Here is a 24,917-nt window from a genome sequence, read left to right on the forward strand (position 1 = left end):
ACCCTCCCCTCAGCCCCCATCTCGGCTGTCTTTCCTCAGCCCACAGGCTTCTTGTCTCTTGATCTGCTTGAGGCCTGGGGTGAGTGTCTGTCTCAGAATCTGAGCTGGCGTCTCTGCTGTGTCTGATCTGGGGTCAGTGGCAGCCTGTGGCTTCTCTTCCGTTATAAATAGTGTCAGCAGAGATAAGTGAAGGGGCGACTGTTCCACGCGGAGATAACCTGTGAGAGAGGGATGGGTGTTTGGGATGGCCCTGACGTGGAGGAGGACAGCGCAGGCCTCTTCCCCCTCACGTCCCCGCCAGGGCCAGCCTCCTTATCATCGTTCAGGGAGCACAGCTTGGGGAAAGAGCTTCAGAGTCAGAGGGAACCCAGTTCAAGCCAGGGCTCCATCATTTATTAGCTGTGTGATTTTGGACAAGTCCGTTAATGTCTCTGACCTCGTTGGCAAAATGAGGATCCTTTTGCAGGGTTGTTGAAAGGATTATGGAAAAAAGATGCGTGTTGAGTAGCTGGCATAGGCTGGGCACAGAGCAGACAACTTTTATTGTGATTTATAATATAATGTCTTTGGCACCTACTGCAGGCAAGGTTCTGGGCCTGGCAGGACAAGTCAGTCCTATCTTTAAGGAGCTTTCAGGCTGATTCAGGAGCCATGGCGTGCGCCAGTGAAGAGAGAGGACCACCCAGGGCAGTGTGGGCCTGGTCCTGGAGGTCCTGAGGAGGGCTTCGGGGATTGGGGTGCAGGGGGCCCTGGGCCGGGGCGCCCGGCAGAGGAGGCTTCCCGGGCTGGCACTCGAACTGCATCTTGAAGGAGAAGATCTTAAATAAGAGAAGACTGTTCCAGAAGGCAGGAATTTTGTGAGCAAAGACCTGGAGTTGGAACTCCTGTGGCTTGTTCGGGGACCTCACGGCAGGTCAGGGTCAGAAGGTGGAGGAAGAGCAGGAGACGTGGCGGATGGGAGTTTGGGATGCTACCCCGTAGGCATCAGGTGCCTTTAAGGTTTCCCAGTCTAGAGGTAACGCGCAGTGCCATGGGCGGGGTGTGGACCGCAGTAAAGCAGGGCTTTCACGGGCTCTGTGCTGGAGATGGGACTGGCAGTGGCCGTGGGGATGGAGGAAAGGGGGCTGAGCAAGGGGCCTTAGGAACAGAGACTTGCCAGGACTTTGACATGGAGGTGTGATCCCCCCAGAGGTGCTGAGGTGAAGGGCAGTCAGCAGGGTGGGAACCTGCAGAGGGTGACCACTGTGGGAGGAAGAGGAGAAGTCACTGGGCCTGAAGTGCTGGAGGTGTAGACTACCCCAGGGTTTGCTGCACTGTGGACTCGCTTCTTGCTGTCTGCCCCACCCCTTCCCCCTCACCTCCTCCCTGCGGTGGGTGGGGGTGAAGGGCCAGGCCGGGGTGGCATGGGCCTGCCCCTCAAAGCATCCTCCTGGCTCAGGCCTCATGTCACTGTCTCTCCCCCTCAGACAGGGATGTCCATCGCCTGGTGTTCCCTGCGGTGGGACCTCAGCATGCCGGCGTCTACAAGAGTGTCATCGCCAACAAGCTGGGCAAAGCTGCCTGCTATGCCCACCTCTATGTCACAGGTGAGGCAGGCACCCTCCTGCCAGCCACATCCACAGCCCAGCCTCTGGCCTGCCCAGGGTGCTGGCTGAGCAAGGGGCCTCCGTACCAGGACCCTTCCCCTCAGTTCTCTGGGGAGCCATCTAGCCTTACCCCTGCCCCTGTGGCTGTGCCCCCAGCCCCCCACCCCGAGGCTTGCTGATCTTGCAGAGCCCTTGGGCCCAAAGGCTCAGCTGACTTCCAACCTGTGGCTTTCAGATGTGGTTCCAGGCCCCCCGGATGGTGCCCCACAGGTGGTGGCTGTGACTGGGAGGATGATCACACTCACATGGCACCCCCCCAGGAGTCTGGACATGGCCATTGGTGAGGCAGGGCCACACAGCGCTGTGGGGTGAAGATGGGGACATGAGCAGGGCAGGTTCGGGATGAGGCCCTGGCAACGGGCCAGGAGAGGAGACAGAGGGAGCCGCCGCCTTCCCGTCTCTTTCTCAGAGGGACTGGGTGCTTAGGACATGATCCTGGGAAACTCCTCTCCTTCCCTGCGTGTGGTCTCTTCCTGCTCTGTGCCTAAGTTTCCCTACCTCAGATAGTGGCAAGGAATTGGGACACAAGTCAAGCTTCCTCCATGCCTGTAACCAGACCCCATGCCTGGCACCTTATTGGCTCTGAGCCCGGCCAGGCCAGTGGTCTAGCCAAGGGCAGATGGGGGCCAGGCAGAAGCAACTGGAGAAACAGAGGCAGGTCCTCAGAGCAGACTTGTGATGGGCTCCTGGGTCCCGAGCCAGCCGAATGGGGGTGGGGGGCACCCCGTAATGCCCGCCTCTGGCCATTGCCTCCCCCCCAGACCCGGACGCCCTGACCTACACTGTGCAGCACCAGGTGCTCGGCTCAGACCAGTGGACAGCGTTGGCCACAGGCCTGCGGGAGCCTGGGTGGGCGGCCACAGGGCTGCGTAAGGGGGCCCAGCACATCTTCCGGGTCCTCAGCACCACCATCAAGAGCAGCAGCAAGCCCTCGCCCCCCTCCGAGCCGGTGCAGCTGCTGGAGCACGGTGAGCCTGGCTGCTCCTGTGGGGTGGGGGCAGGAGCTGCTGGGCCCCGGGGTGAAGGCTCAAGGGCTGGTCCGGACATCACAGCTGTGGTGGGAACAGTGTGGCCGGGTGTGACCTTGACCCGTCAGAGTGCTTCCTTCTCTCTCCTGAAAGCAGCATGCACAGTGGGCCAGGCTGAAGCTCTGCAGTCAGACCAGCTCGGGGTGTAGCCCCTCCTCTGCCGCCTCCTAGCTGTGTTCCTTAGACAAATTGCTAAACCTCTCTGCACCTCAGCTTCGTCATGTGTGAAAATGGAGCTCACATGGTGCTTGGGAGGGTTAAAGGAGCAGCGGGTGCTAAGGATCCGGCATCAAGCCCTCATAGAGTCTGGGCTCTCCTCCTCCCAGGCCCACCCCTGGATGAGGCACCTGCTGTGCTGGACAAGCCAGACATCGTGTATGTGGTGGAAGGCCAGCCTGCCAGTGTCACCGTCACCTTCAACCATGTGGAGGCCCAGGTCGTCTGGAGGAGGTGGGCTCCGGCCTTGCACGCCCTGCTTCCTGCATGTGGCAGTCCTGCTCCAGCCATCCCGGCCTGACCTCCCTGTGGCTAGATCCTGGGTGACCTCCCTGTCCTGTGTCCCCTAGCTGCCGAGGCGCCCTCCTGGAGGCACGGGCAGGTGTGTATGAGCTGAGCCAGCCCGATGACGACCAGTACTGCCTTCGGATCTGCCGGGTGAGCCGCCGGGACGTGGGGCCCCTCACCTGCACTGCTCGCAACCGCCACGGCACGCAGGCCTGCTCGGTCACACTGGAGCTGGCAGGTGGGTGACAGCGGGCCTGCTTCCCCTCTTCTCCCTCTGAGGCCCACAGCCCCCTCGTCACACCCTCAGGTGCACACACCCACCTGCCAGTCCTAACTCTTCGCTCTCAGGCGTCTCCATCTAATGGCTGTAATAATACCAGAAATGGCAATAATAACAGTAATAGTACTGACAAGATTTATGGAACACCTACAATGTGCCAGGCTCAGTGATGTCTCACCTCGTTTAATATTTACATCAGCCCTGTGAGACGGGGTTGGTTATCAGCCTCATTTTACAGATGGGGAAACTGAGGCTCAGAAAGTGTGCTAAGTAAGACCCAGGGTCGCACAACGTAAGTCGGAAGCGGGGATGCTAGTGCCCGACTCCACAGCCAGAGAGCGCTCTTAGCTCCTGCATTAAACACAGCGGGAAATAGCACCTGGAATATAACAAGCCTGGGGAGATCAGGGGACTTAAAGGAAAAAGCTCGAGTTAGTGGTCTTCTCACCAGCCCCCCAGTCCCAGGGTCCTGGCTGCCCTTCTGCACGAGCCTGTTTGACGGAGCCTCCAGCCTCTGCACAAGGGCCCTTTTTATCATTTCTCCTTTAAAGACGTAGGCTCTCAACCCGCAGCCCGCGCTCAGCAGTAATTGTCTTGTTTTCCGGTTTGTTAATTAACTGTAGACATATGTAGCTGCCACTCAGCTTCAGCTCAGCGTGAGTTAGACAGTGGTACCTGCTGAGGAGATACAGTGCCAACCAAATGCAAAGAAAGTGACATTTTAGATAGCAGAGGCCATCTGATCATGGGGTAAATGTGCATTTTCTGGCACTTTAAAAAAATTGTGGAAGTTCTCTTGAAGCCTTCTGATCCTTTGACCTTCATAGACGGACCCCCACCAGCAGACTAGGGACAGGTTCCTAGAGGGGGACAGGCATATTTAAGGTGGAAGAGAAGTGGCAGTAGCACGTGTGAGGAAGGTATGAGGGAGACCCCCAGCCCTGCTGTGGGTGGTGGATGGGGCGGGGCCACAGATCATCTGGGCCCCTGGTCTCCCTTCTCCTTATCTTCCTCCTTGTCCTGCTTCCCTGACCCCCACCCCCATCCTGGCACTTTCTACTCAGCCCCCACTTTGCTCCTTAAAGGTACCTCTGCAAGACTCATCTTCCTTCTCAGATATAGGAGGAGCCCCGAGGTTCGGGGAGACGCTGGCCACCGAGGGCCCTGCAGCCAGCCTGGCTGGGACAGTGACTAAAGGAGACTGTCCAGCCTGCCAGGTCTAGAGCAGGGCTACCTGCCTCCTACTGTGCCCCATACCCAGGGAGGTGGAGTGGCCCCTTTCCTCCACACCTGCCTCACTGTAGCATGGACCCCACTCCCAGAGGCCCTCCCCTTTTATCTGTCTAAAATCAAGCCGTGTGCCTGTGATGGGTGGTGGTCCCTGCCCAGGGTCCCTGCTCTCCCCTCAGGACGCGATCACTCCCACTCCCCTTAAAGCCAAGATCCCCACACATGCTCAGGAGGGGTGCACCAGAAAGTCACAGGCTTCTCTGAAAAGCACATTGGAATATGTACTTAATTCTCTGGTGAGAATTAGAATCTGCTTTACCAAGAACTAACATGGCCCATATGTGTGGAGAACAAAATCACAGTAATACCGGGAAGAACTAAGCAGAGCATCGGGACCATTAGTGCATCTTGCCACCTCCCAGATGGTGGAAGTCCCCTTAAATAAGATTCAGAGAGAAAACTTCAAGATAGAGGCAATGCCATCCATGAACCTGACTCAGGGTCACAGACTGAGCGCCTACAGGGCCCAGGGCGGCGGGGCTGGAGCAGCCCGCAGTGGGGCTGCTCAAAGGGCGATCGCCCACAGGGGGCAGCGTTGAGCCACTCTGTGCCCACTGGCCATGCCGCGGGGGAAGCGGCTCAGGGTGGGCAGCCCTGATTTTCCAAGAGAGGCAGGAAATCCAGATTTCTTTTGCATGTGAGAATCTCCTAATTTCAAAGCTGGTAGATGAACACTGAGGGTCAAGCCGAGCCAGCCTGCACCCTGTGCTTGGGTTTTCTGAGATTTGGAGAACATCACGTATGGATTGACAGGGAGAGTGCTTGGTTCAGGCAAGGAACTCTGTGTTCCCAGGCGCCGAGTTTGAGAGCCCCAGTAGGCAGGGCGCTGGGGCTCTGGGAGGTGGGCGGGTCTGGTGTTCTGCCTGAGCCAGTTCCTGAGGGAGTGCTTGGAGAGGGGCCAAGGAGGCAGGCCCTTGTGACCCCAGTGTTCTGTCCCCACTCCCACCCCGTGTGTTTCAGAGGCCCCTCGGTTTGAGTCCATCATGGAAGACGTGGAGGTGGGGGCTGGGGAGACTGCGCGCTTCGCAGTGGTGGTTGAGGGGAAACCGCTGCCGGACATCATGTGGTTCAAGGTCAGAGGATGATGAAGGCCTCAGCAGAGTCCTGGCCAGGAGCTTGGGGAGAGGGGAGGAGGGATTTCCTAGGGGCGTGGGAGGGGTCCTGCAGCCTTAGGAGGAGGCGGGCCTGGGCAGAGAAGAGCAAAGGTATTGTCAGAGGTGTGGTTAGGAGAAGGAAGGGGGACCCAGGGGTGCTGGGTAACTCTGGTGTGGGGCTGAGGAACCAGGGGACTAATTGGGGTGCAGGGCTATTACGGGGAGATAAGGGTGGAGCTGATTCTGGGTCCTGGGATGAGCAAGGCCCCTGGGGCAGGGATGATGCTGGGCCCCGAGGTAGGGAGGTCCCTGGCTCTCAGGTAGGGATGAGCCTGGGTCTCTGGCCTGGGGGTCCAGCTGGGTCCCAGGTGGAGGGGGAAGCCAGGCCCCAGGCTGGAGGTGACGGCCAGCTCTGCAGGACGAGGTGCTGCTGACCGAGAGCAGCCACGCGAGCTTTGTGTACGAGGAGAACGAGTGCTCCCTGGTGGTGCTCAGCACCGGGGCCCAGGATGGAGGCGTCTACACCTGCACCGCCCGGAACTTGGCTGGTGAAGTCTCCTGCAAAGCAGAGTTGGCTGTGCGTTCAGGTGGGCTGGAGTTCAAGGGGAGAAGGGCTCAGCGCTCACCCCCAGGAATCTGACCTGAGTCCCTGACCAGGAACCGCTCACCCAGCCCTTTACTCCTTGACCACAGCGTCTGCCAGCCCCTGCTCCCCGCCTCGGACCCCCAGCATTCTTGCTTCTCTTCCCTCTCCTCTTCCTTCTGCCTGCCTGTACCAGTCTCTGCCCTCATTCCTCTCTTGCCCTCCCCACCTAACACCAGGCATCTCTTCCCCAGCTCAGGCAGCTATGGAGGTGGAAGGGGTCGGGGAAGATGAGGACCAGAGAGGAAGGAGACTCAGCGACTTCTATGACATCCAGCAGGAGATCGGCAGGTGTGGGGCCAGGAGGGGGTGCCGTGTCTGGGGGCCCCCCCGAGAGGCTGGCTCTGAGGCCAGGAGGAAGTGGAGGGCTGGGGCCGCAGCGACGCCTGGGCCCCATCCTCTCCCCGTGTCATCACTCAGGGGCGCCTTCTCCTACCTGCGCCGCGTGGTGGAGCGCAGCTCCGGCCTGGAGTTTGCGGCCAAGTTCATCCCCAGCCAGGCCAAGCCCAAGGCATCGGCGTGGCGGGAGGCCCGGCTGCTGGCCCGGCTCCAGCATGACTGCGTCCTCTACTTCCATGAGGCCTTCGAGAGGCGCCGGGGGCTGGTCATTGTCACTGAGCTGTATCCTGGGACAGGCTGGGCAGGTGGGGGACCCATGGCCTGAATGATGGTCCTTGTCGTAGCCAATAAGCAACATGTTTTACACCTTACCAAGTAGTCCCGTTGACAGCTGGGACGGTCTGATACCTTTACAGAATGTTCCCATTGGCAATTGGGAGTTCTGAAGACATCTTATAAATACTCACAGAGTGGAGTCTGGAGACTCCTGCAAAAACCAACATTTTCAGCCCTTTTTTTTTTTTTATTTTAAACTTACATAGCACTTACTATGTGCCTGGCAGTGTTCTAAGAGTTTTACAAATATTAACCTATTTAATCCTCATGTATACATATCTCACGGAATTTTTTTATCCCCATTTTATGGGTGGTGAAACTGAGGTACAGAGAGGTTAAGTAACTCACTTGAGGTGACACAGCTAACAAAGGGCGTGTGATTTTTGTCATGAAATGCAGCACAGTGTTTCTGAACATTTGAAGTGACCCCGTTTCAGATGAGCACCAATCCCTGGCTTTACTGGGAGGCTGTTTGCACAAAGAATGGGTTTTATCCTTTCACGAGAGCTGTGGTTAAGCAGGCACACTGTGATAGGGTGCAGGGTCATCTGCTTGCCACTCCCACTAACAGGGTGACCATGTCCTTCACACCGGCCCCCCAGTCTGCACTGTTAGAACCGAAACTGCAGCAAAATGACCAATTATTTACATGTCCTGGACCTTCTGGGTCATCCTCAAATAGAGTCAAGAAGTTCCATCCACAGTGAGTAAAGTTCTGCTCTAAGTTGATCCTTGTAAATACCTCACAGGGTTGGCGAGGAGATTTCATCCCCATTTTACACCTGAGGAAAGCTGGGCTCAGAGAGGTTAGGTGATCTACCAAAGATGCCACAGCAAGTGAGAGTTCAGGCAGGGTTGTCCCATCCGTGCCCCCAGATGACAGGGGGAAGGAGGAAGACACAGTCGCTAGCTGGTATCAGATGAGCTCTAAGGGGAAGGAGAGCCTGTGCTTAGCCGGGATCTGACGTGGGCTCCGGGGGTGGAGGGCAGTGCTCAGGGAGGTCTGGCGGTTGGCACTGGTCACTGTTCTCCTTGATCCGGGACACAGATGCACAGAGGAGCTGCTGGAGCGAATGGCCAGGAAACCCACCGTGTGTGAGTCTGAGGTGAGGGCAGGGGGTGGTCGGGGTCAGGCTGGGCACTAGCATCCACCCACCTGAGTGGTGAGAACGGACGGGTGGGTCTGGGGCATGCCCTCTGGGCCCATGAATAAGCCAGGGCGGTGCTGGAGAGCACTGTTAGGCAGGTAGCAGAGCCCCCCTCCCCCAACAGACCAGACCCCTGCCCTGGGACTTGCACTGTCCTCTGTAAATCTCAGCATACCCACCCTGGCCCCTAACCCTATTGTTTCCCAGTCTTTCCCATATAAACATTCCTCAGACATTTCTCCCAGAATGAGCCCCACCTAGACTCTATTCAGTCTCACTGCTGTCCTGCCATGTAAGGCTGTACAAGTTGTGCACTGCACAGTTCTTTTTCTTATAATGTAAATGGTTCCCTCCTATAATTTTTGCTCTGCCTAACCTGTGCAGCTGTACATGGAAACCCTGGATCTCAGCAACCCCAAACCTATCTTTGAACCCCCTCCATCAGCCATCTGAAGGCCACTTTCAAGGCATAGCCTGACCTCTTCCCACAGCCCTGGTGGTGATCAAACATAATACCCCACCCTTCCCCCATGGACTCTGGGCCTCCTGTTTCCCCAGATCCGGACCTACATGCGGCAGGTGCTGGAGGGAATATGTTACCTGCACCAGAACCACGTGCTGCACCTGGATGTCAAGGTGAGGTGCAGGTGGGGGCTGGGGAGCAGGCAGCCCCTGGGGGAGCCAGGCAGTGGGGTGTCCTCCCCTCTTCGCTCAGCTCCCACGCCTCGCCTGTCCTGCAGCCCGAGAACCTGCTGGTATGGGATGGCGCAGAGGGAGAAGAGCAGGTGAGGATCTGTGACTTTGGGAACGCCCAGGAGCTGACTCTGGGGGAGCCCCAGTACTGCCAATACGGCACACCCGAGTTCGTGGCGCCCGAGATTGTCAACCAGACCCCTGTGTCCGGCGTCACTGACATCTGGTAATGTTGGCATCCTAGGCCGCTGGGGTGGGCCAGGCAGCTTCCATCAGTGCCATGCCGGGGACTTGCTCCCTGGCAGAGAGGAGCTTTCCTGAGCCAGGTTCCTGCTCTGACAGTTGGCTGGTGGCATGGCGCATGGTGTCTTCTGCCCATGTTTCTACCTGCCCCTCATCCATCAGAGCTGACCCAGTCACTCAAGGCCTCAGCCCTCGCAGGCCTTGGCTCCTTGGCCCCCTGGGTGCTGGGTCTCCTGCTCTGCAGCCACCTTGCCTCCCCCCAGTGAGGCAGGAATGGTCCCTTGGTTTCCTGGGCTGGCCCTGCTGTGACCCTTGACTCCTCCAGGGATGTCCAGCCCTCTGGATTGACAGTCCTCCATGAGGGAGGCACCCCTGAGCCCATTGTCCATGGCAGTGTGCACGGGGAGCACCTTCTCTCTAGATGAGCAGTAGAAGAGGACTACCCACTTCCGGTGGGAACTGGGCGGTCCTCTGACCCATCCACTCTCCTTCCCCCACAGGCCTGTGGGTGTCGTCGCCTTCCTCTGGTAAGGACCCCTCTGCACGGGAACCCCAGTCTCCTCTGGTCTCCTAGCAGGCCCACGCCTAACACTGCAGCCCACCCCTTCTCTTCCACACCCTGCTCCTTCCTGCACGGCGAGCGGCCTCGTGTGTGTGCAGGTGGATGCACCAGTCTGCGTGTCTCAGCCCTGTCCCCCACCATGTTCTTCCATAAGGGGCGGGCACACTGGGGGGCTGGGCAGAGAGGGACCAGTGCAGGCTCCCTGCCATTTGGGCAAGGCACAAGGTCTGAGTGTGCAGAACAGGACCTAGAGGGCGAGGCTCGGGCTCGGGTAGGGCGTCTCCCCTTGGCACAGACTCCTCACCTCAGGGACAGGCTGCACTGGAGGAGGGGCAGCACAAGTCTTCTGAAGCGTGGGCCCAGGGCGGGACCTGGTTGCCCAGGTCTCAAGGCAGTCTTGCCCCCTGTCTGTGTAGGGGTGAGGCAAGAGTCTGAAACACCACACCCTGCCCAGTTTCACAGCCTCTGCCTTCCCCGAAGCCCCGGGGCTTCCACCGGGTCCTGGCCCGTGTCCCCACGTGGTCTCTGCGGCAGCCCCGGGCTCCTGCCGGCCCCCTCATGCCAGCCCTCTCCACCCCTGCAGCCTGACAGGAATCTCCCCATTCGTTGGGGAGAATGACCGGACAACGCTGATGAACATCCGCAACTACAATGTGGCGTTCGAGGAGACCACGTTCCTGAGCCTCAGCCGCGAGGCCCGCGGCTTCCTCATCAAAGTGCTGGTGCGGGACCGCCTGTGAGTACGAGGCCCGGGGTGCCGCCACTGCAGAGTCCTCATGCCCCCTTCCTGCCCAAGCCTCTGCCCTAGACGTTCACTCCCCCAATTCCTGAGGACCCCGTTTTCCCAAACATCTATGGCCTGAAGGAATGCATGATAAATCCCTTCTTGACCCTCGTTCCCTTCCAGGAGGCCTACCGCAGAGGAGACCCTGGAACATCCTTGGTTCAAAGTGAGTGTAATCCTGCAAAGTTGTGGTAGAAGAGGTGGAGGGAGAAAGAACGTTATTAACAGCTCCGTTTATTGAGGACCTACTGTGTGCCGTAACCATGATAGGCATTTCATATACATGCGGTCTATTAGCCTCACAACAGCTGGGCAAAGGAAGGTATTATTGCTCCCATTCTGTTGATGAGGACACTGAGGCTTAAGTTGGGCTATCATGGACTCCAAGGCACAGGTGTACCCCACCCGCCCCAGTCCTGGGGCTCCTCATCAGGGTTCTCCCAGGCTCTCGAGACCAGGCCTGGTCCCCCTCACTCCTGTGTGTCCACCTCTGTCCTGCACTGGTCCCACACACTGTGGTTGGTGGGTGGCCTGGCTGGCTTGGCCTCTTGGCTTTGAGCTCCACGTGGGCAGAGTTCTCACTCATTCATCTGCAGGGCACAGTGCCAGGTTAGGGGGAGAGAGCCGTGTCAGCAAATGACCCAGAAAGATCAACTGGATAAACCGTCCACTGAGTGATGTGCTGGTCAACTGAGGCTGAGGTCATTCTGGTATCTGTCTTTGGAGTATGAGCCTTGTGTATCAGATCAGAAACGAGCTCTGGAAAGGACTGCCTGGGTGGGTGGCTGAGGAGAGCATCTGCCTTGGTCTGGCCCACCAGGGCTCCAGATGTCTGGGGCGCTGGCTCTACATGGAGACAGATGGTGAGCTGGGGAGCAGGGCCAGGCCAGGTGCCTAAGCACAGGCCTCCCCGGGCAGCCAGGATGCAGGACAGGGCCCTGAGCCCTGGTTCAGGCTCCGATGCTCACCCCGGGAGCCAGATTCTCTGCCTCTCCACTTGGTTCAGGGAAGTTGTCCCCACGTGGGCACCTGGGCTGTGGGAGTTATTGTGACAGATCCAAGGGGAAGGGGACCCGCAGGAGCCCAGATTTAATGCTGCTCGGTCCACTGTCCCCTCCTGTGGACTTTTGTCTCTCCATTGCCAAACCTTGAGGGTCCAGGTCGACGGAGGACCCCCCCTCAGGCCCTCTTTCCCGGGTTTTCAGACACAGGCAAAGGGCGCCGAGGTGAGCACGGACCACCTGAAGCTGTTCCTCTCCCGGCGGAGGTGGCAGGTGAGCCGAGCTGGGCCCTGCCTCTGTGCCTCCCCCTCCTCCCTCTGCAGCCTTCTCCTCTAACCCTGCCTTTTTCTGTCATGTGCCCTCACCTCCTGCTCATCCGTCTTCATCCACTTTTGATTCTCTCAACTCCCAGCGTGCTTCCTGTCCCTGACCCTCTGCCTGCCTCAGGCCTTCTCTCCTGGGGCTGAGGAGGGACCCGAGGGCTCCCTCAGGTCTGACTCTAGTATCCTGTCTCCAGCGCTCACAGATCAGCTACAAGTGCCACCTGGTGCTGCGCCCCATCCCCGAGCTGCTGCGGGCACCCCCAGAGCGGGTGTGGGTGGCCGTGCCCAGAAGACCGCCCCCCAGTGGGGGGCTCTCATCGTCCTCCGACTCTGAAGAGGAGGAGCTGGAGGAGCTGCCCTCCGTGCCCCGGCCACTGCAGCCCGAGTTCTCGGGCTCCCGGGTGTCCCTCACTGACATTCCCACTGAGGAGGAGGCCCTGGGGGCCCCAGAGGCTGGGGCTGCCACCCCCATGGACTGGCAGGAGCAGGGAAGAGCCCCCTCTCAGGACCAGGAGGCCCCCAGCCCTCAGGCTTCCCCTTCCCCAGGCCAGGAGCCGCCGGCTGGGCTCAGCCCCCGGCGGGGGGAGCTCCGGAGGGGCAGCTCAGCTGAGAGCGCCCTGCCCCGGGCCGGGCCGAGGGAGCCGGGCCGGAGCCTGCATAAGGCAGCATCCGTGGAGCTGCCGCAGCGCCGGAGCCCCAGCCCGGGGGCCACCCGCCTGACCCGGGGAGGCCTGGGCGAGGGCGAGTATGCCCAGAGGCTGCAGGCCCTGCGCCAGCGGCTGCTGCGGGGGGGCCCTGAGGATGGCAAGGTTAGCGGCCTCAGGGGCCCCCTGCTAGAGAGCCTAGGGGGCCGTGCCCGGGACCCCCGGCTGGCGCGGGCCGCCTCCAGTGAGGCAGCACCCCACCACCAGCCCCCACCCGAGACCCGGGGCCTGCAGAAGAGCAGCAGCTTTTCCCAGGGGGAGGCGGAGCCCCGGGGCCGGCACCGCCGGGCTGGGGCACCCCTCGAGATCCCGGTGGCCCGGCTTGGGGCCCGCAGGCTACAGGAGTCTCCTTCCTTGTCTGCCCTCAGTGAGGCTCAGCAACCCAGCCCTGCTCGGCCCAGCGCCCCCAAACCCAGTGCCCCCAAGTCTTCAGAACTTCCTGCCACCACACCCAGTGATATTCCCCAGCCTTTGGCACCCCGGCCTGCCCAAGAGAAGCCCCCAGAGTCCATGCCAGAACCCGTCCCAGGCTCCAAGCCTGCACAACCCCCCGTGGCTCTGCAAACCCCAGCGCCCCCACTCACACCCTATGCACAGATCATGCAGTCACTCCAGCTGCCAGGCCACGTGCCAAGCCCCCCGCAGACCCTTGGAGCCCCTCCACTGGAGCCCAAGCCCCACCCGGCAGTGTTCGCCAGGGTGGCCTCCCCCGCTCCGGGAGGCCCCGAGAGGCGCGTTCCTTTGGCCGGGGCTCCCCCAGTGCTAGCCGAGAAAGCCCGGGTCCCCACAGTGCCCCGAAGGCCAGGTAGCAGTCTTAGCAGCAGCATCGAGAACCTGGAGTCGGAGGCCGTGTTCGAGGCCAAGTTCAAGCGCAGCCGTGAGTCGCCCCTGTCGCGGGGGCTGCGGCTGCTGAGCCGCTCGCGCTCGGAGGAGCGCGGCCCCTTCCGCGGGGCCCAGGAGGAGGACGGCATGTACCGGCCCAGCCCAGCGGGGACCCCGCTGGAGCTCGTGCGCCGGCCCGAGCGCTCCCGCTCCGTGCAGGACCTCAGGGCAGTCGGCGAGCCGGGCCTCGTGCGCCGCCTCTCACTGTCGCTGTCCCAGCGTCTGCGGCGGACCCCGCCGGCGCAGCGCCACCCGGCCTGGGAGGCCCGCGGCGGGGACGGGGAGAGCTCGGAGGGCGGCAGCTCGGCACGGGGCTCCCCGGTGCTGGCGGTGCGCAGGCGGCTCAGCTCCACGCTGGAGCGGCTCTCCAGCCGCTTGCAGCGCAGCGGCAGCAGCGAGGACTCGGGCGGCGCGTCGGGCCGCAGCACGCCGCTGTTCGGACGGCTGCGCAGGGCCACTTCCGAGGGCGAGAGTCTGCGGCGCCTTGACCTCCAGCACAACCAGCTGGCCGCCCAGGCCAGCGCCACCACGCCTTCCGCGGAGTCCCTGGGCTCCGAGGCCAGCGGCACGTCGGGCTCCTCCGGTGAGGAGGGGCAGAGTGGCGTGTGGATGTGTGAACAGTGTGGAGGGGTGGGGGGGCCCGGCTGGGATGACAGGTGCAGGGTGCTGAAGAGGGCGGGGTGCACTGGAGAGGCTCTGGGAGGAGGAGAGGGACTGAGACATCCACCAGGAAGAGGCTGGGAGATGCTGGAGGCCCTGAGGATGAACTTGGCAGAGCTGGAGCCACAGAAGGCTAAGGGCAGAGGCTGGCAGGGGAGCAGGCTGGGGTGGCGGCTGAGGGCTGCAGGGAAGTGGGAGCATCCTGGGACTGGCTGGGCACGTGCTCATGGGCCTGGGTCTTCCCAGCTCCTGGGGAAAGCCGAAGCCGGCTGCGCTGGGGCTTCTCTCGGCTGCGGAAGGACAAGGGGTCGCATCCAAGCCTCTCTGCCAGCATCCAGGAGGACCTGGGTCACCAGTACGTGCGCAGCGAGTCAGGTAATGGAGGCCTGCTGGGTGAGCAGCGCCTGCCCCACCCCAGAGGACAGTCCTAGCTGATAGGGAAATGACCTGCCTTCAGGAGCCCGGCAGTGGTGGGAGGGGCCCAGAGTCACAAACACAAGGACAGCAACATCAATAATAATAACCACAGCTGCCCTTAGTTAGCAATGCCAAGTGTCCTGTTAAGCACCACAAGCACTGCCTCACTCAGCCCTCCCACACTGTTTGGGGGCTACTTTTCTCATCCCCATTGCACAGGTAGGGATACTGAGGCTCAGCATGCAGCCGCTTGTCCAGGTCACAAAGCTGGTAGTAAGCAGAGCCGCCAGAGATGGGCTGTGTGCCTCTCTGCAGCCAGACCCCAGAAGGGGCTTCGGGATACCACGCTAATGCTTTTCTTTGGCTGGTCTCCTCCCTCGTGGGAAGGTCTCTGTCTCTGGGTGTCACTGTGAAGTAGCTGAGATAGGGCTCCCTGGCCCCCACAGCCCCCTCCAGATGTGTGTATGCTTGAACGTCCACTCAAAGACACCCTCTTCCAACCTAGAGGCCCACAATCTGGACTGTGTCCCCAGTTCTCCATTTCTCTACAGCCCTGAAGACCTGCCTGCCACACCCCGTCCCTCTGCCCTCACAGAAGGCACTTCTGGGCTCTTTGCTGGAGGGAAGGGAGCTCGGGTATATGCCCTGGTCTGTTTCTCAGCCCAGGCGTCCTGGGGCTGCAGGGAGGGGACCCACCTGGGGTCGCCCTGGTCCCCCACCTGAAAAGGGGGCATTACTCAAGGACTTCAGGAAAAGGCTTCAGGAGGCCAGGCTTCCGGGACCAGCATGCAGGAAAGGAGCGGGTCCACCAGGCCAGCCTGCGTACCGGATCTTTATCAGTCACCCATTCTCTTCTGCCCGTTTCCTGATAAAACTCCTCAACCATGCCTCAGCTAGGCTTGAGGTGACTGTGTCTGGCTTTGGCCAGGGGAGTTGGGGCATCTTTCTTGAGGCAGTGGGGGCGGGAGTGAGTGAAGAGGATGGATTGAGGCCAGCTGGTGGGGGCAGGGGTGGAGAAGGAGGGGGAAAGAGAGAGAGAAGTCAGCACAGAGGCCTGGGGACAGCTGATCCCTTCCCACCTGGGGCCTCCCTCCCAGCTCCGTTTTGCTTGTGCAGCTGATTCCTGCCTGCTGAGGCAGTGTCCCCTTACCTCTTCCTCTCCCCCCTCCCTGCAGGAAGAGGGCTGTCCCGTGTCCACTTTACCACCTACGGCCAGCCCTGGGGGTTTGGGGGTGGGACTGGCAGAGCTGGGCTGGGGTCCCCTTTCACCTCTGCTCCTGACTTCCCTCTCTCTCCCCACCACCCAGTACCTTCACTTGGTCTGGAGGCCCATTGATGAAACTTGATGTTGTAGGACCCCTCCTTGGGGAACACAGGGATACAGTGGGAAGAGGGGGCCACACTACTGTCATGGTCATCCAGTCCTGCTAAGCATTCCTCTCCTGCCTAGCTCATCCCCACTCCGCTCCTGGTTCTTTAGACAGGCCGTAGCTGGGGCTCCCAGGAGTATCTACCTCTCAGCTTTCTCTGCCCATGTGAAAAAAATCCACCCCCCTCCACCCCTCCCCAAGTGACCAGGACCAAATTGGGATTTTTCTAAAGAGACATTCCCAGGGAGCAGGAATGCAGACCCTCGTGGCACTAGGGAGCCACAGGCCAGCTGCCCTGGAGCAAGACGTTGGCCTGTCCGCAGCCCCAGCCCGGGCCCGTCACCAGCCAGCTGCAAAGCCAGCTTTGCTGAGACAGCCTCTTTCTTTGGGGGTCTGCACGTGGCTTTTCTGCTGGGCATATTAACAAGCTAATAATCACAACAACAATAAGAGCTAATATTTGCAAGCCCTTATAATATGTCAGACACATGCTAAGCACTTTATATGCCTCTTAATTCTCACAACAACCCACTGAGCTTGGTGTTATTATTTTCCTCAGTTTACAGACAAGACATGGTCCAAGGTCATGCAGATACCATGTCTCTCGCCATTCAAAAGCTCTCACCACTTAGCTGACCTGAAAGAATATTTGAGTCTAGGCTGGTCTGCCCAGACCCCAGGGGGGACGAGGAGTGGGGGAGGCTGGCGCACATCCAGGGTCTGTCTCCCGTCTGCCCGGACTTCAGCTCTTTTGAGATTGCACATTTTGATTGAACGTTGTGTTTAATTCCAGAGTCTTCCCTCAGCTCACCAGCTCCTCTCACTTGCCCTGTGGTGCCCCAGACAGAGTGGGTATCGCAGGATCTTAACCATTACAGTTTTTCAATATTTATTTTATTTTGCTTAACAAATGCTCATAGGGCACTTACTTAGTGCCAGGCCCGTCTCTAAGCAATTTACAAACAGATGAGGTGGTCAGCATCTTCAGGGGTCAGTGAAAGGAAAAGATAGTTCTAAACACAGTGAGTGCCTGGGAAAGTGATGCTCACCCCAGAGAAAATTCTCGAAGGCACGGTGTGGGGTTCAACCTCCCACATCTGACTGGGAAGAGACCACCTTCCACTCTGCTCCCCAGCTCTCACATGCCTCCTCCCCTCGCTCAGCAGTGAGTGAGCCAGGGTCCCTGCAGACCCGTGGCTGTCTTTGCTCTCCCTCCAGACTTCCCCCCAGTTTTCCACATCAAACTCAAGGACCAGGTGCTGCTGGAGGGAGAGGCAGCCACCCTGCTCTGCCTGCCGGCGGCCTGCCCTACACCCCACATCTCCTGGATGAAAGGTGAGGAGGTCACTTCTCCACAGAGAGGCACAGTGGCCCCAAGCCCAGGGGGGCTCGGGATGGGGAGGGGGCTGCCTCACTCAGCAGCCCCTCCTGCTCCTCCCTCCCTCAGACAAGCAGTCCTTGCAGTCAGAGCCTTCGGTGATCATCGTGTCCTGCAAAGACGGACGGCAGCTGCTGAGCATCCCCCGGGTGGGCAAGCGGCATGCTGGGCTCTATGAGTGCTCTGCCACCAATGTCCTAGGCAGCATCACCAGCTCCTGTACCGTGGCTGTGGCCCGTGAGCCGGGGGCAGGGACCAAGGGGGGCAGGGATGGGGGATCATGGGGTGGGGCTTGGTGGGGCCCCAAGCTGGGGCATGGGGGCTCACTGGGGTTCCCCTCCTCTTGCTAGGCATCCCAGGAAAGCTAGCTCCTCCCGAGGTGCCCCAGACCTACCAGGACACAGCGCTGGTGCTCTGGAAACCAGGAGACAGCCGGGCACCTTGCACATACACACTGGAGCGACGGGTAGATGGTGAGGGACAGAGCAGGCTGGGGGGGACGGGGTGGCAGGTGGGAGATGGAGAAGCCAGGAAGGCAAGGGCCCTCCCCAGGCAGAGGTCCCCTCCCTGGGCTCCTCACAGATAGCACTGGGAGCTTGGGCCACCCCTTCTGTGGACTCAGCCCCTCCCCATGCTGCCTGCAGGGGAGTCCTCCTGGCACCCAGTAAGCTCAGGCATCCCCAACTGTTACTACAACGTGACCCACCTACCAGTCGGTGTGACCGTGAGGTTCCGTGTGGCCTGTGCCAACCGTGCTGGGCAAGGGCCCTTCAGCAATCCTTCTGAGAAGGTCCTCGTCAGGGGCACGCAAGGTCAGTGGGACGGGGTGGAGGGTGGCCAGAGAAGAAAGGGGACTCTGAGCCCAGGGTCCACCCCCTCCTTGGAGCACCACTGTTTTGCCCCCCCGGGTGCCCTAATGATGATTTTCTTTGTCTCCCCTTAGATTCCTCAGCTCTGCCATCCGCTGCTCACCGAGACGCCCCTGTTACCTCAGGGCCAGCCAGGGCCCCGCCTCCTGACTCTCCTACCTCACTGGCCCCGTCCCTGACCCCAACCCCGGCTCCTGCTCCCACAGCCCCCCAGTCAGCCACTCCCAGCCCCTCATCTCCCCCACCACCACCCAGCCAGGCCTTGTTCTCACTCAAGGCTGCAGGTCCACCGCCCCAAACCCCCCCACGAAAGCACAGGGGCCTGCAGGCTGCCCAGCCAGCAGAGCCCACCCCACCCAGTGCCCAGGTCACTCCAAGTGAGCCCAAGTCTCCCGTCCCTGACACTGGGACCCCGACCCCAGCCTCTGCCCCGCAAGGGGTTAAACCAGCATCTTCCTCGACTCCCCTGTATATGGTGACCTCCTTTGTGTCTGCACCACCAGCCCCTGAGCCCCCAGCCCCCGAGCCCCCTCCTGAGCCCACCAAGGTGACTGTGCGGAGCCTCGGCCCAGCCAAGGAAGTGGTCGGCTCTCCGGGGCCGGAGGGCACCACTCTTCGACAGGGCCTTCCTCAGAAACCCTACACCTTCCTGGAGGAGAAGGCCAGGCAAGAAGGGCTGGAGAAAGGAAGGGGTACAGAGGGGGCAGTGGGTGGAAGGTCAGGAACACAAGGATTCAGAGAGAAGACCAGACGGCCCTGGCCAGGGTCGGGGAGGTGCTGAGATCTGGGTCCTCAGCACTACTGAGTTCAGATTGTCTCTGTGCCAGGCCCCATGCTAAGTCTTTAGCCATAAGATCCCATTTAATCTTCACAACTCTGAGAGGGAGACACTGCGTTATCCTCATCCCCCGTTTCACAGACGGGAAACCGAGCTTAGAAAGGTTCTGGGATTTGCCCACGGTACAGAGCCCGTGAGTGGCAGAGCTGGGGCCCGAACCCAGGCTCCTAGGGTTGAACTCCGGAGCCCCAACTTGGAACCACTGCGTTCTCGCCCCCAGGGTCCCTGCTCCTCCCCCACTCAGCCCTCACAACGAGGTGTCCCACTCTCTCCTCTGAGCCTGTGATGTCCCCCGACACACAGGGGCCGCTTCGGCGTAGTGCGGGCCTGCCGGGAGAACGCCACGGGGCGGACCTTCGTGGCCAAGATCGTGCCCTATGCAGCTGAGGGCAAGCGTCAGGTCCTGCAGGAGTACGAAGTGCTGCGCACGCTGCACCACGAGCGGCTCATGGCCCTGCATGAGGCCTACATCACCCCACGTTACCTCGTGCTCATTGCTGAAAGCTGCGGCAACCGGGAACTCCTCTGTGGGCTCAGTGACAGGTAGCTGGACCTTCTGAGCAGACAAGGGACAAGAGTAGGGGGAGCTGGGCTGGGAGATCACCTGCTTCCCCGGGCCCCCCAGGTTCCGGTATTCGGAGGACGACGTGGCCACGTACGTGGTACAGCTGCTGCAAGGCCTGGACTACCTCCATGGTCGCCACGTCCTGCACCTGGACATCAAGCCCGACAACCTGCTGCTGGCCCCGGACAACGCCCTCAAGATCGTGGACTTCGGCAGTGCCCAGCCGTACAACCCCCAGGCCCTGCGGCCCCTTGGCCATCGCACGGGCACACTGGAGTTCATGGGTGAGGTCACCAGGCCAGGCAGGGTGGGGGATGGGGTACTGCCAAAAGGGCAGCAGCCAGGGCTCACCCCACTTCACCCACCCATGTACCATTTATTGAGTGCTTACTGTATGCATGCAATGAACTAAGTCCCCTTCATGGATATTTTTCAATTTATCTTTACAGCAGTGCTGGAGATTGGCATGATAGTACTCCTATTTTACAGAGGACGAAACAGAGGCCCAGTGAGGCTAAATATTTGTCCAAAATCAGAGTTATAAACGTAAAGCCAGGATTTGAGGAAGCTGGAAAGACAGGAGAATCAATTATTAATTTATATAAATAAGGAAAACCAGCTCCCATTTAGCTACCTGCTAAATACTTTATGTTCATTATCTCTATTCTGTAGAGTTATTCTACAAGCCACACTTTACAGATGAGGCAATGGAGAGCCAGGCACGTTTAGTACATTGCCCAGGGCCCCATCACTGCAAGGGGCAGGCCTGGGACTCAAGCCAGCCGGGCTGATTTCAAGGGCTCTTAATCTTGGTGTTGGCCACACTCTGAGTGGGCGCCCTACCTCGGAGCTGACCCCAGGGAGCTGGTGACCCTTGTTCTCCGCTCCTCCACAGTTCTGGGGACACCCCCATTCAGTGCCTGGGCTCATTCCTCAGGTGCCCCACATCTCCCCTGGGAGCCACCCCCACTCCCACCCTGCCTGCTGGCATCTAGGGCCTGCGGTTCCAGTTGTATTCATGGTCTGGTGACCTGGACATTGTCCAGCTCCTCAAGCCCCCAGGGGCCTCCCCTGCCTCTGCCCGCTCCCCTGCCACCACCGGAAAGCTGGTTCAACTGGGCCTCTGTCTCCTGTCAGCTCCTGAGATGGTGAAGGGAGAACCCATCGGCTCTGCCACGGACATCTGGGGAGTGGGTGTCCTCACTTACATCATGTGAGTGTCCCCAGGACCCCCTCTGGCTACACCCTCTCCCCCTCCCCCCCCCCGGCGCACACACACTCACGCATACGTGTGTGTGGACCCAGGTGCCGGTAGCCCTGTCCCTGAGTGCTGTGCCCCTCAGAAGCCCCACACTGATGTCCCCCTGGGCCTGGGAGTTGACCCTCAGTCTGCGTGTGTCAGCTGAACTGTCTCCACCACAGGCTCAGTGGGCGCTCCCCGTTCTATGAGCCAGACCCCCAGGAGACAGAGGCTCGGATTGTGGGGGGCCGCTTCGATGCCTTCCAGCTGTACCCCAACACCTCCCAAAGCGCCACCCTCTTCTTGCGAAAGGTCCTCTCAGTACATCCCTGGTGAGTGGGCCCCACACCCGCCAACCCCACAGTATCACCTGCCCTGACCCAGCCAGTGCCGTAAGATCCCCCACCTCCTCCCTTGCCGCCACCTCTGCTCCTAAATGGTTGCACTACCCACCAATGAAAGCCCATCAGAGCCCTTTGACATACGCAGAGTCACTGCCCATTCCAGATATGGGGAAACTGAGCCCCAGAGTGCCCAATATCACTCACTAGGGATGAATCCAGGATTGGGGCACGGATCCCTGGGAGGGCAGAGCCGTCCCTCCAGGCTCACCGTCCCTGGCTCGCCTGGCAGGAGCCGGCCCTCCCTGCAGGACTGCCTGGCCCACCCGTGGCTGCAGGACGCCTACCTGATGAAGCTGCGCCGCCAGACGCTCACCTTTACCACCAACCGGCTCAAGGAGTTCCTGGGCGAGCAGCGGCGCCGCCGGGCCGAGGCCGCCACGCGTCACAAGGTGCTGCTCCGATCCTACCCCGGCAGCCCCTAGCGCTCGGACCGCAGCCCGGCCTCCTCGGGCTTCGACTCGCGTTCCCGCTGACGCCGCGGGACATTCCAGGGCCCACGCTGAGCCGGCTGGGCCCGGGGCTTCGGACACCACCAGCAGCAACATCCGGCCGGGCTATTACCTCATGGACCTGCGGGGACAGAGGCCCCGGGCTTTGCTGACGTGACCCCGGCCGGAGCCAGAGTGGGAGACCGTTGGCCAGGCTGGGCGGGGTCGGGAGCAGGAAGAGGGGCAAGAAGGGGATGGGGAAGTGAAGAGGAAAAGAAGCGGAAGGATACGGAGGGGAGACTCTAGGAAGGTGGTGGGGGTGGGGGAGGGGGACAGTGCATCTGGGGCAGGACCGTCCGAGGAGGGTGTGAGTGGCTGGAGAGAGGAAAAGGCAGGGCCCAGGGTCTCAAGGCCATGGGCCGGGAGTGACTGTCAGTGAAGCAGGGGCAGGACGTGGAGACAGTGCCAGGGAGCCAAAGGCAGCATGTGAGAGAGGGCCGCGAGGTGGGGGAGGGGGAGGAGAGAGGACTCAGGAGGGGGTGAGCAGGCCAGCCGCCAGCATCCCGGAAGGAGGGGAAGGAGGAGGGCGGAGGGCAGAGGCTGGAGGCAGTGGGCACTGAAGCTAGTGCTCTCCTCCCGTCCCAGTGGACGCAGCTGTGGGCGCTCTGTGCTGGCCCCAGGATGTCCCCACCACCCCTCCGTGGCCTTTGCCCTTCTTCCCATTCGTATTTATTTATTTATTGACTTTTATGAAATTTCCCTTCCATCCAATCCCTATTGCCCATGTTGTCCTGACCATCCCCCCAGCCATCCAGCTGTCTGTGCAGCTGTCTGTCTGTCTGTCACAAGGAAAATAAAAACGGCAAGCAGCAGGACCTGTGTGTGGTCTATGGGGAGGGATGGCTGGGGGTGCTGGGGGTGTTGGGACGGGGATCCAGCCTTCTCTGGACCATCGAGAGCCAAGTTATTCCAGCTAGCCCCTTGGGATCTTCCTCCCCTCCTCTGGCCCTCCGGCCCACACTGCTCCCTTGTTCCTGGAGGGAGGAGAGACTTCAGTCTGCTTCTCCCTCTGAAGTTTCTAGAATCCTGGCAGGACCACCAAATCCCTACCACCACCCTCTAACCAGACTCTAGTGGCCCCCACCTCTTACATGTCCCATCATCACAACTGGAAGATGCTGGGCCCTGGAATGGACAAGCCCACACCCCAATCCTGCTCAGCCTCCTTCACTCTGTCCAGGAGACAGGCTAGCTCTGGTCCTGACCCCTGGAGCAGAGGGGTTTCCTCATAATGATTGGCAAGAGCGGGTGGTATGAAGAGCTGCAGAGGAGGCCAGGACAGGTCCATGCCCCAGGCTCTCCGAATAGGTCATATGGGCACCAGCTGCCCAGGCAGCTGCAAGCGCTCTGGTCAGCCTGTGTCCTGTGATGGAGCCACAGATGAGCATTTTCCCAGGGCCCAGGGACGCTCATCCTGGACCTTCTTGTCCCCATAGCAAGCTAGGGGGTCTGCTGTGTGCCAAGGCACCTTGACTCTAGCTGCTTGCAGCAGTGCCACAGAATGGCCACTGGGTCCTAGAACCGAGCTGCCCTGCCCTGAGGTGGGGGGAGGGAGGAGCCGGTTTTTGTATCTAGAGAGACTGTCTCCCCCCATGCCCCTCCCCGCCTTGAAAACTCTGTTCTTGGCCGAGTGAAATGAATAAAGCTTTCCACCACGATCCGCGGCCTGGTGTGTTGCTAATTGAGGCCGAGGGCCCCTTGGCTGGAGCCTAAACAACCCTTTGCCCAGCCCAGCCTAGCCCAGCCTCTCGGGCTTCTCAGGACCTCAGGGAAGAGGCAAGCCCCATCACCATAAAATAACGGGATGTTAAAGTCAGCTGGAAGGGACCAGAGAGACGCCTTGCCCACCTGTCATTTTAGCGATGAAGATGTACAGTTAGCCTGTGAGAATCTCTGATCCCCTACTCACTGTGAGTGTTTTCATAGAAATGAGGTGCCTGAACTCATATCTTGATAAATGGTAAAACTCCTCTCCCGCCCCCCTCTGATCTTGAGCTCCCTTCCCATCTCCATTGGAAATGGCATGTGAACTGCTGGCTCCAAACCCGGAGAAGCAAAGGTGATTTATGTCGGCAGAACTATGTCAAAATTGCTCTGATCAAAAGGTGACAGTCCTCCACAGCTGGGCGGGCAGTTACACCAAATGGAAGCAATGCTCTGCCTGGGGACCTGGCCTGGGCAGCCTGGACTTCGGGCAAGTCTCGGGGGGGCGGTTAACAGAACCCCTGCACCCCAGGTAGTCTGATACCCCTATGCACCAGTTTATGCCCCCAAAGGAGCTCGGACAGCCCTAGAGTTGGGGAGTCAGTATTGGTGCCAATCTCCAGGGACAGTGCAGCCCAGCCAGACCCTATCATGCCACATGGAGGGGAGGGAGTGGGGGTGGGGTGGCAGGAGGGGATGCTGTTCTCAAAAATCTTCCAATCTGTCCCCTCTAGGTTTATCTCAGTTTACCGCCAGGGGGCACAGTGTAGAAATGACCAACCCTAGACTCCTGGGGCTGGGGGAGAAAGGTGCTTTCAGATTGGTCCTGACAGCCAGGCTGCTCTCTCATAATTGGCTGGATGGACAGTGAAGTCCACCGCTACTCTTGCTTCATTCAGGGACACCCCTACAAACACTTGCACCCCTTAACTGAAGGTGTCCTAGGAGGGGCACATCGTCTGACTGGGGATTGACGTGAGTGTAAAGCTGCTCCAGCAGGGAGCCTGGGGTCTTGTCTGGTCCTCCCAGGAGCGGGATGGATGCCCTCTGCCCTGGGAGGGGATGGGGCAGCATCCAGCTGCCCAGCTGTCCGGCCGCTGACACCGAGTGCACCCTGCAGCTGTTTGGGTTTCCCCCACTGCAGGCCTGCCCCAGTGGCTGAGCCAGCATCCCAGTCATCCTCAGGCTAAATAAGGAGGCCGCTTAGGTCAGGGGGTGGGGGCTTGGGTCCCCAGGGGTCTTAGGGCAACCACGCCAAACAAGGCAAGGAGGGGAGCGATATATAAAAACCATGGCCAGGGCTAAGCACCTGCCCACGCCCCTACTGTGCCATCTGGAAGGGCTCTGTGCCACCTGCTCCCCAGCTAGTCGACCCAAGTCCTGAAGTCGACCCCCACAGTGAGTCCTGATCCTCAGACCAGCCCCAGATACTCCCACCCCGGAGATATTCTGAATCGGCACGGAAAAAAAGTCTGAAGGCCGAG

General features: G+C 60.3%; 1 protein-coding gene across 9 annotated transcripts in view; it reads left to right on the forward strand.

The window, feature by feature from the left end:
* Positions 1-22,544, forward strand: part of SPEG (striated muscle enriched protein kinase) — a 54,606-nt gene extending 32,062 nt beyond the window's left edge. For 6 of the 9 annotated variants that reach the window (XM_023642398.2, XM_070270494.1, XM_023642400.2 and 3 more), the window contains 28 exons: positions 1,467-1,586; positions 1,822-1,926; positions 2,408-2,614; positions 3,001-3,124; positions 3,241-3,416; positions 5,709-5,821; positions 6,261-6,429; positions 6,680-6,776; positions 6,906-7,106; positions 8,209-8,266; positions 8,867-8,944; positions 9,049-9,227; positions 9,745-9,771; positions 10,390-10,542; positions 10,714-10,756; positions 11,796-11,864; positions 12,109-14,083; positions 14,407-14,535; positions 17,166-17,282; positions 17,395-17,562; positions 17,676-17,798; positions 17,970-18,137; positions 18,269-18,860; positions 19,336-19,575; positions 19,658-19,881; positions 20,735-20,810; positions 21,020-21,169; positions 21,471-22,544. In XM_023642398.2, coding sequence (XP_023498166.2) covers positions 1,467-1,586; positions 1,822-1,926; positions 2,408-2,614; positions 3,001-3,124; positions 3,241-3,416; positions 5,709-5,821; positions 6,261-6,429; positions 6,680-6,776; positions 6,906-7,106; positions 8,209-8,266; positions 8,867-8,944; positions 9,049-9,227; positions 9,745-9,771; positions 10,390-10,542; positions 10,714-10,756; positions 11,796-11,864; positions 12,109-14,083; positions 14,407-14,535; positions 17,166-17,282; positions 17,395-17,562; positions 17,676-17,798; positions 17,970-18,137; positions 18,269-18,860; positions 19,336-19,575; positions 19,658-19,881; positions 20,735-20,810; positions 21,020-21,169; positions 21,471-21,663 — 6,074 coding nt within the window. In that variant the 3' untranslated portion in view covers positions 21,664-22,544. Of the gene's footprint in view, positions 1-1,466; positions 1,587-1,821; positions 1,927-2,407; positions 2,615-3,000; positions 3,125-3,240; positions 3,417-5,708; positions 5,822-6,260; positions 6,430-6,679; positions 6,777-6,905; positions 7,130-7,559; positions 8,163-8,208; positions 8,267-8,866; positions 8,945-9,048; positions 9,228-9,744; positions 9,772-10,389; positions 10,543-10,713; positions 10,757-11,795; positions 11,865-12,108; positions 14,084-14,406; positions 14,536-17,165; positions 17,283-17,394; positions 17,563-17,675; positions 17,799-17,969; positions 18,138-18,268; positions 18,861-19,335; positions 19,576-19,657; positions 19,882-20,734; positions 20,811-21,019; positions 21,170-21,470 lie in introns of those variants that run through there. The other 3 variants (XR_011439839.1, XM_070270496.1, XM_070270497.1) reach the window with 3 other exon arrangements.
* Positions 22,545-24,917: the final 2,373 nt, after the last annotated feature.

Source organism: Equus caballus, chromosome 6, assembly GCF_041296265.1.
Source record: "Equus caballus isolate H_3958 breed thoroughbred chromosome 6, TB-T2T, whole genome shotgun sequence".
Classification (NCBI taxonomy): domain Eukaryota; kingdom Metazoa; phylum Chordata; class Mammalia; order Perissodactyla; family Equidae; genus Equus; species Equus caballus.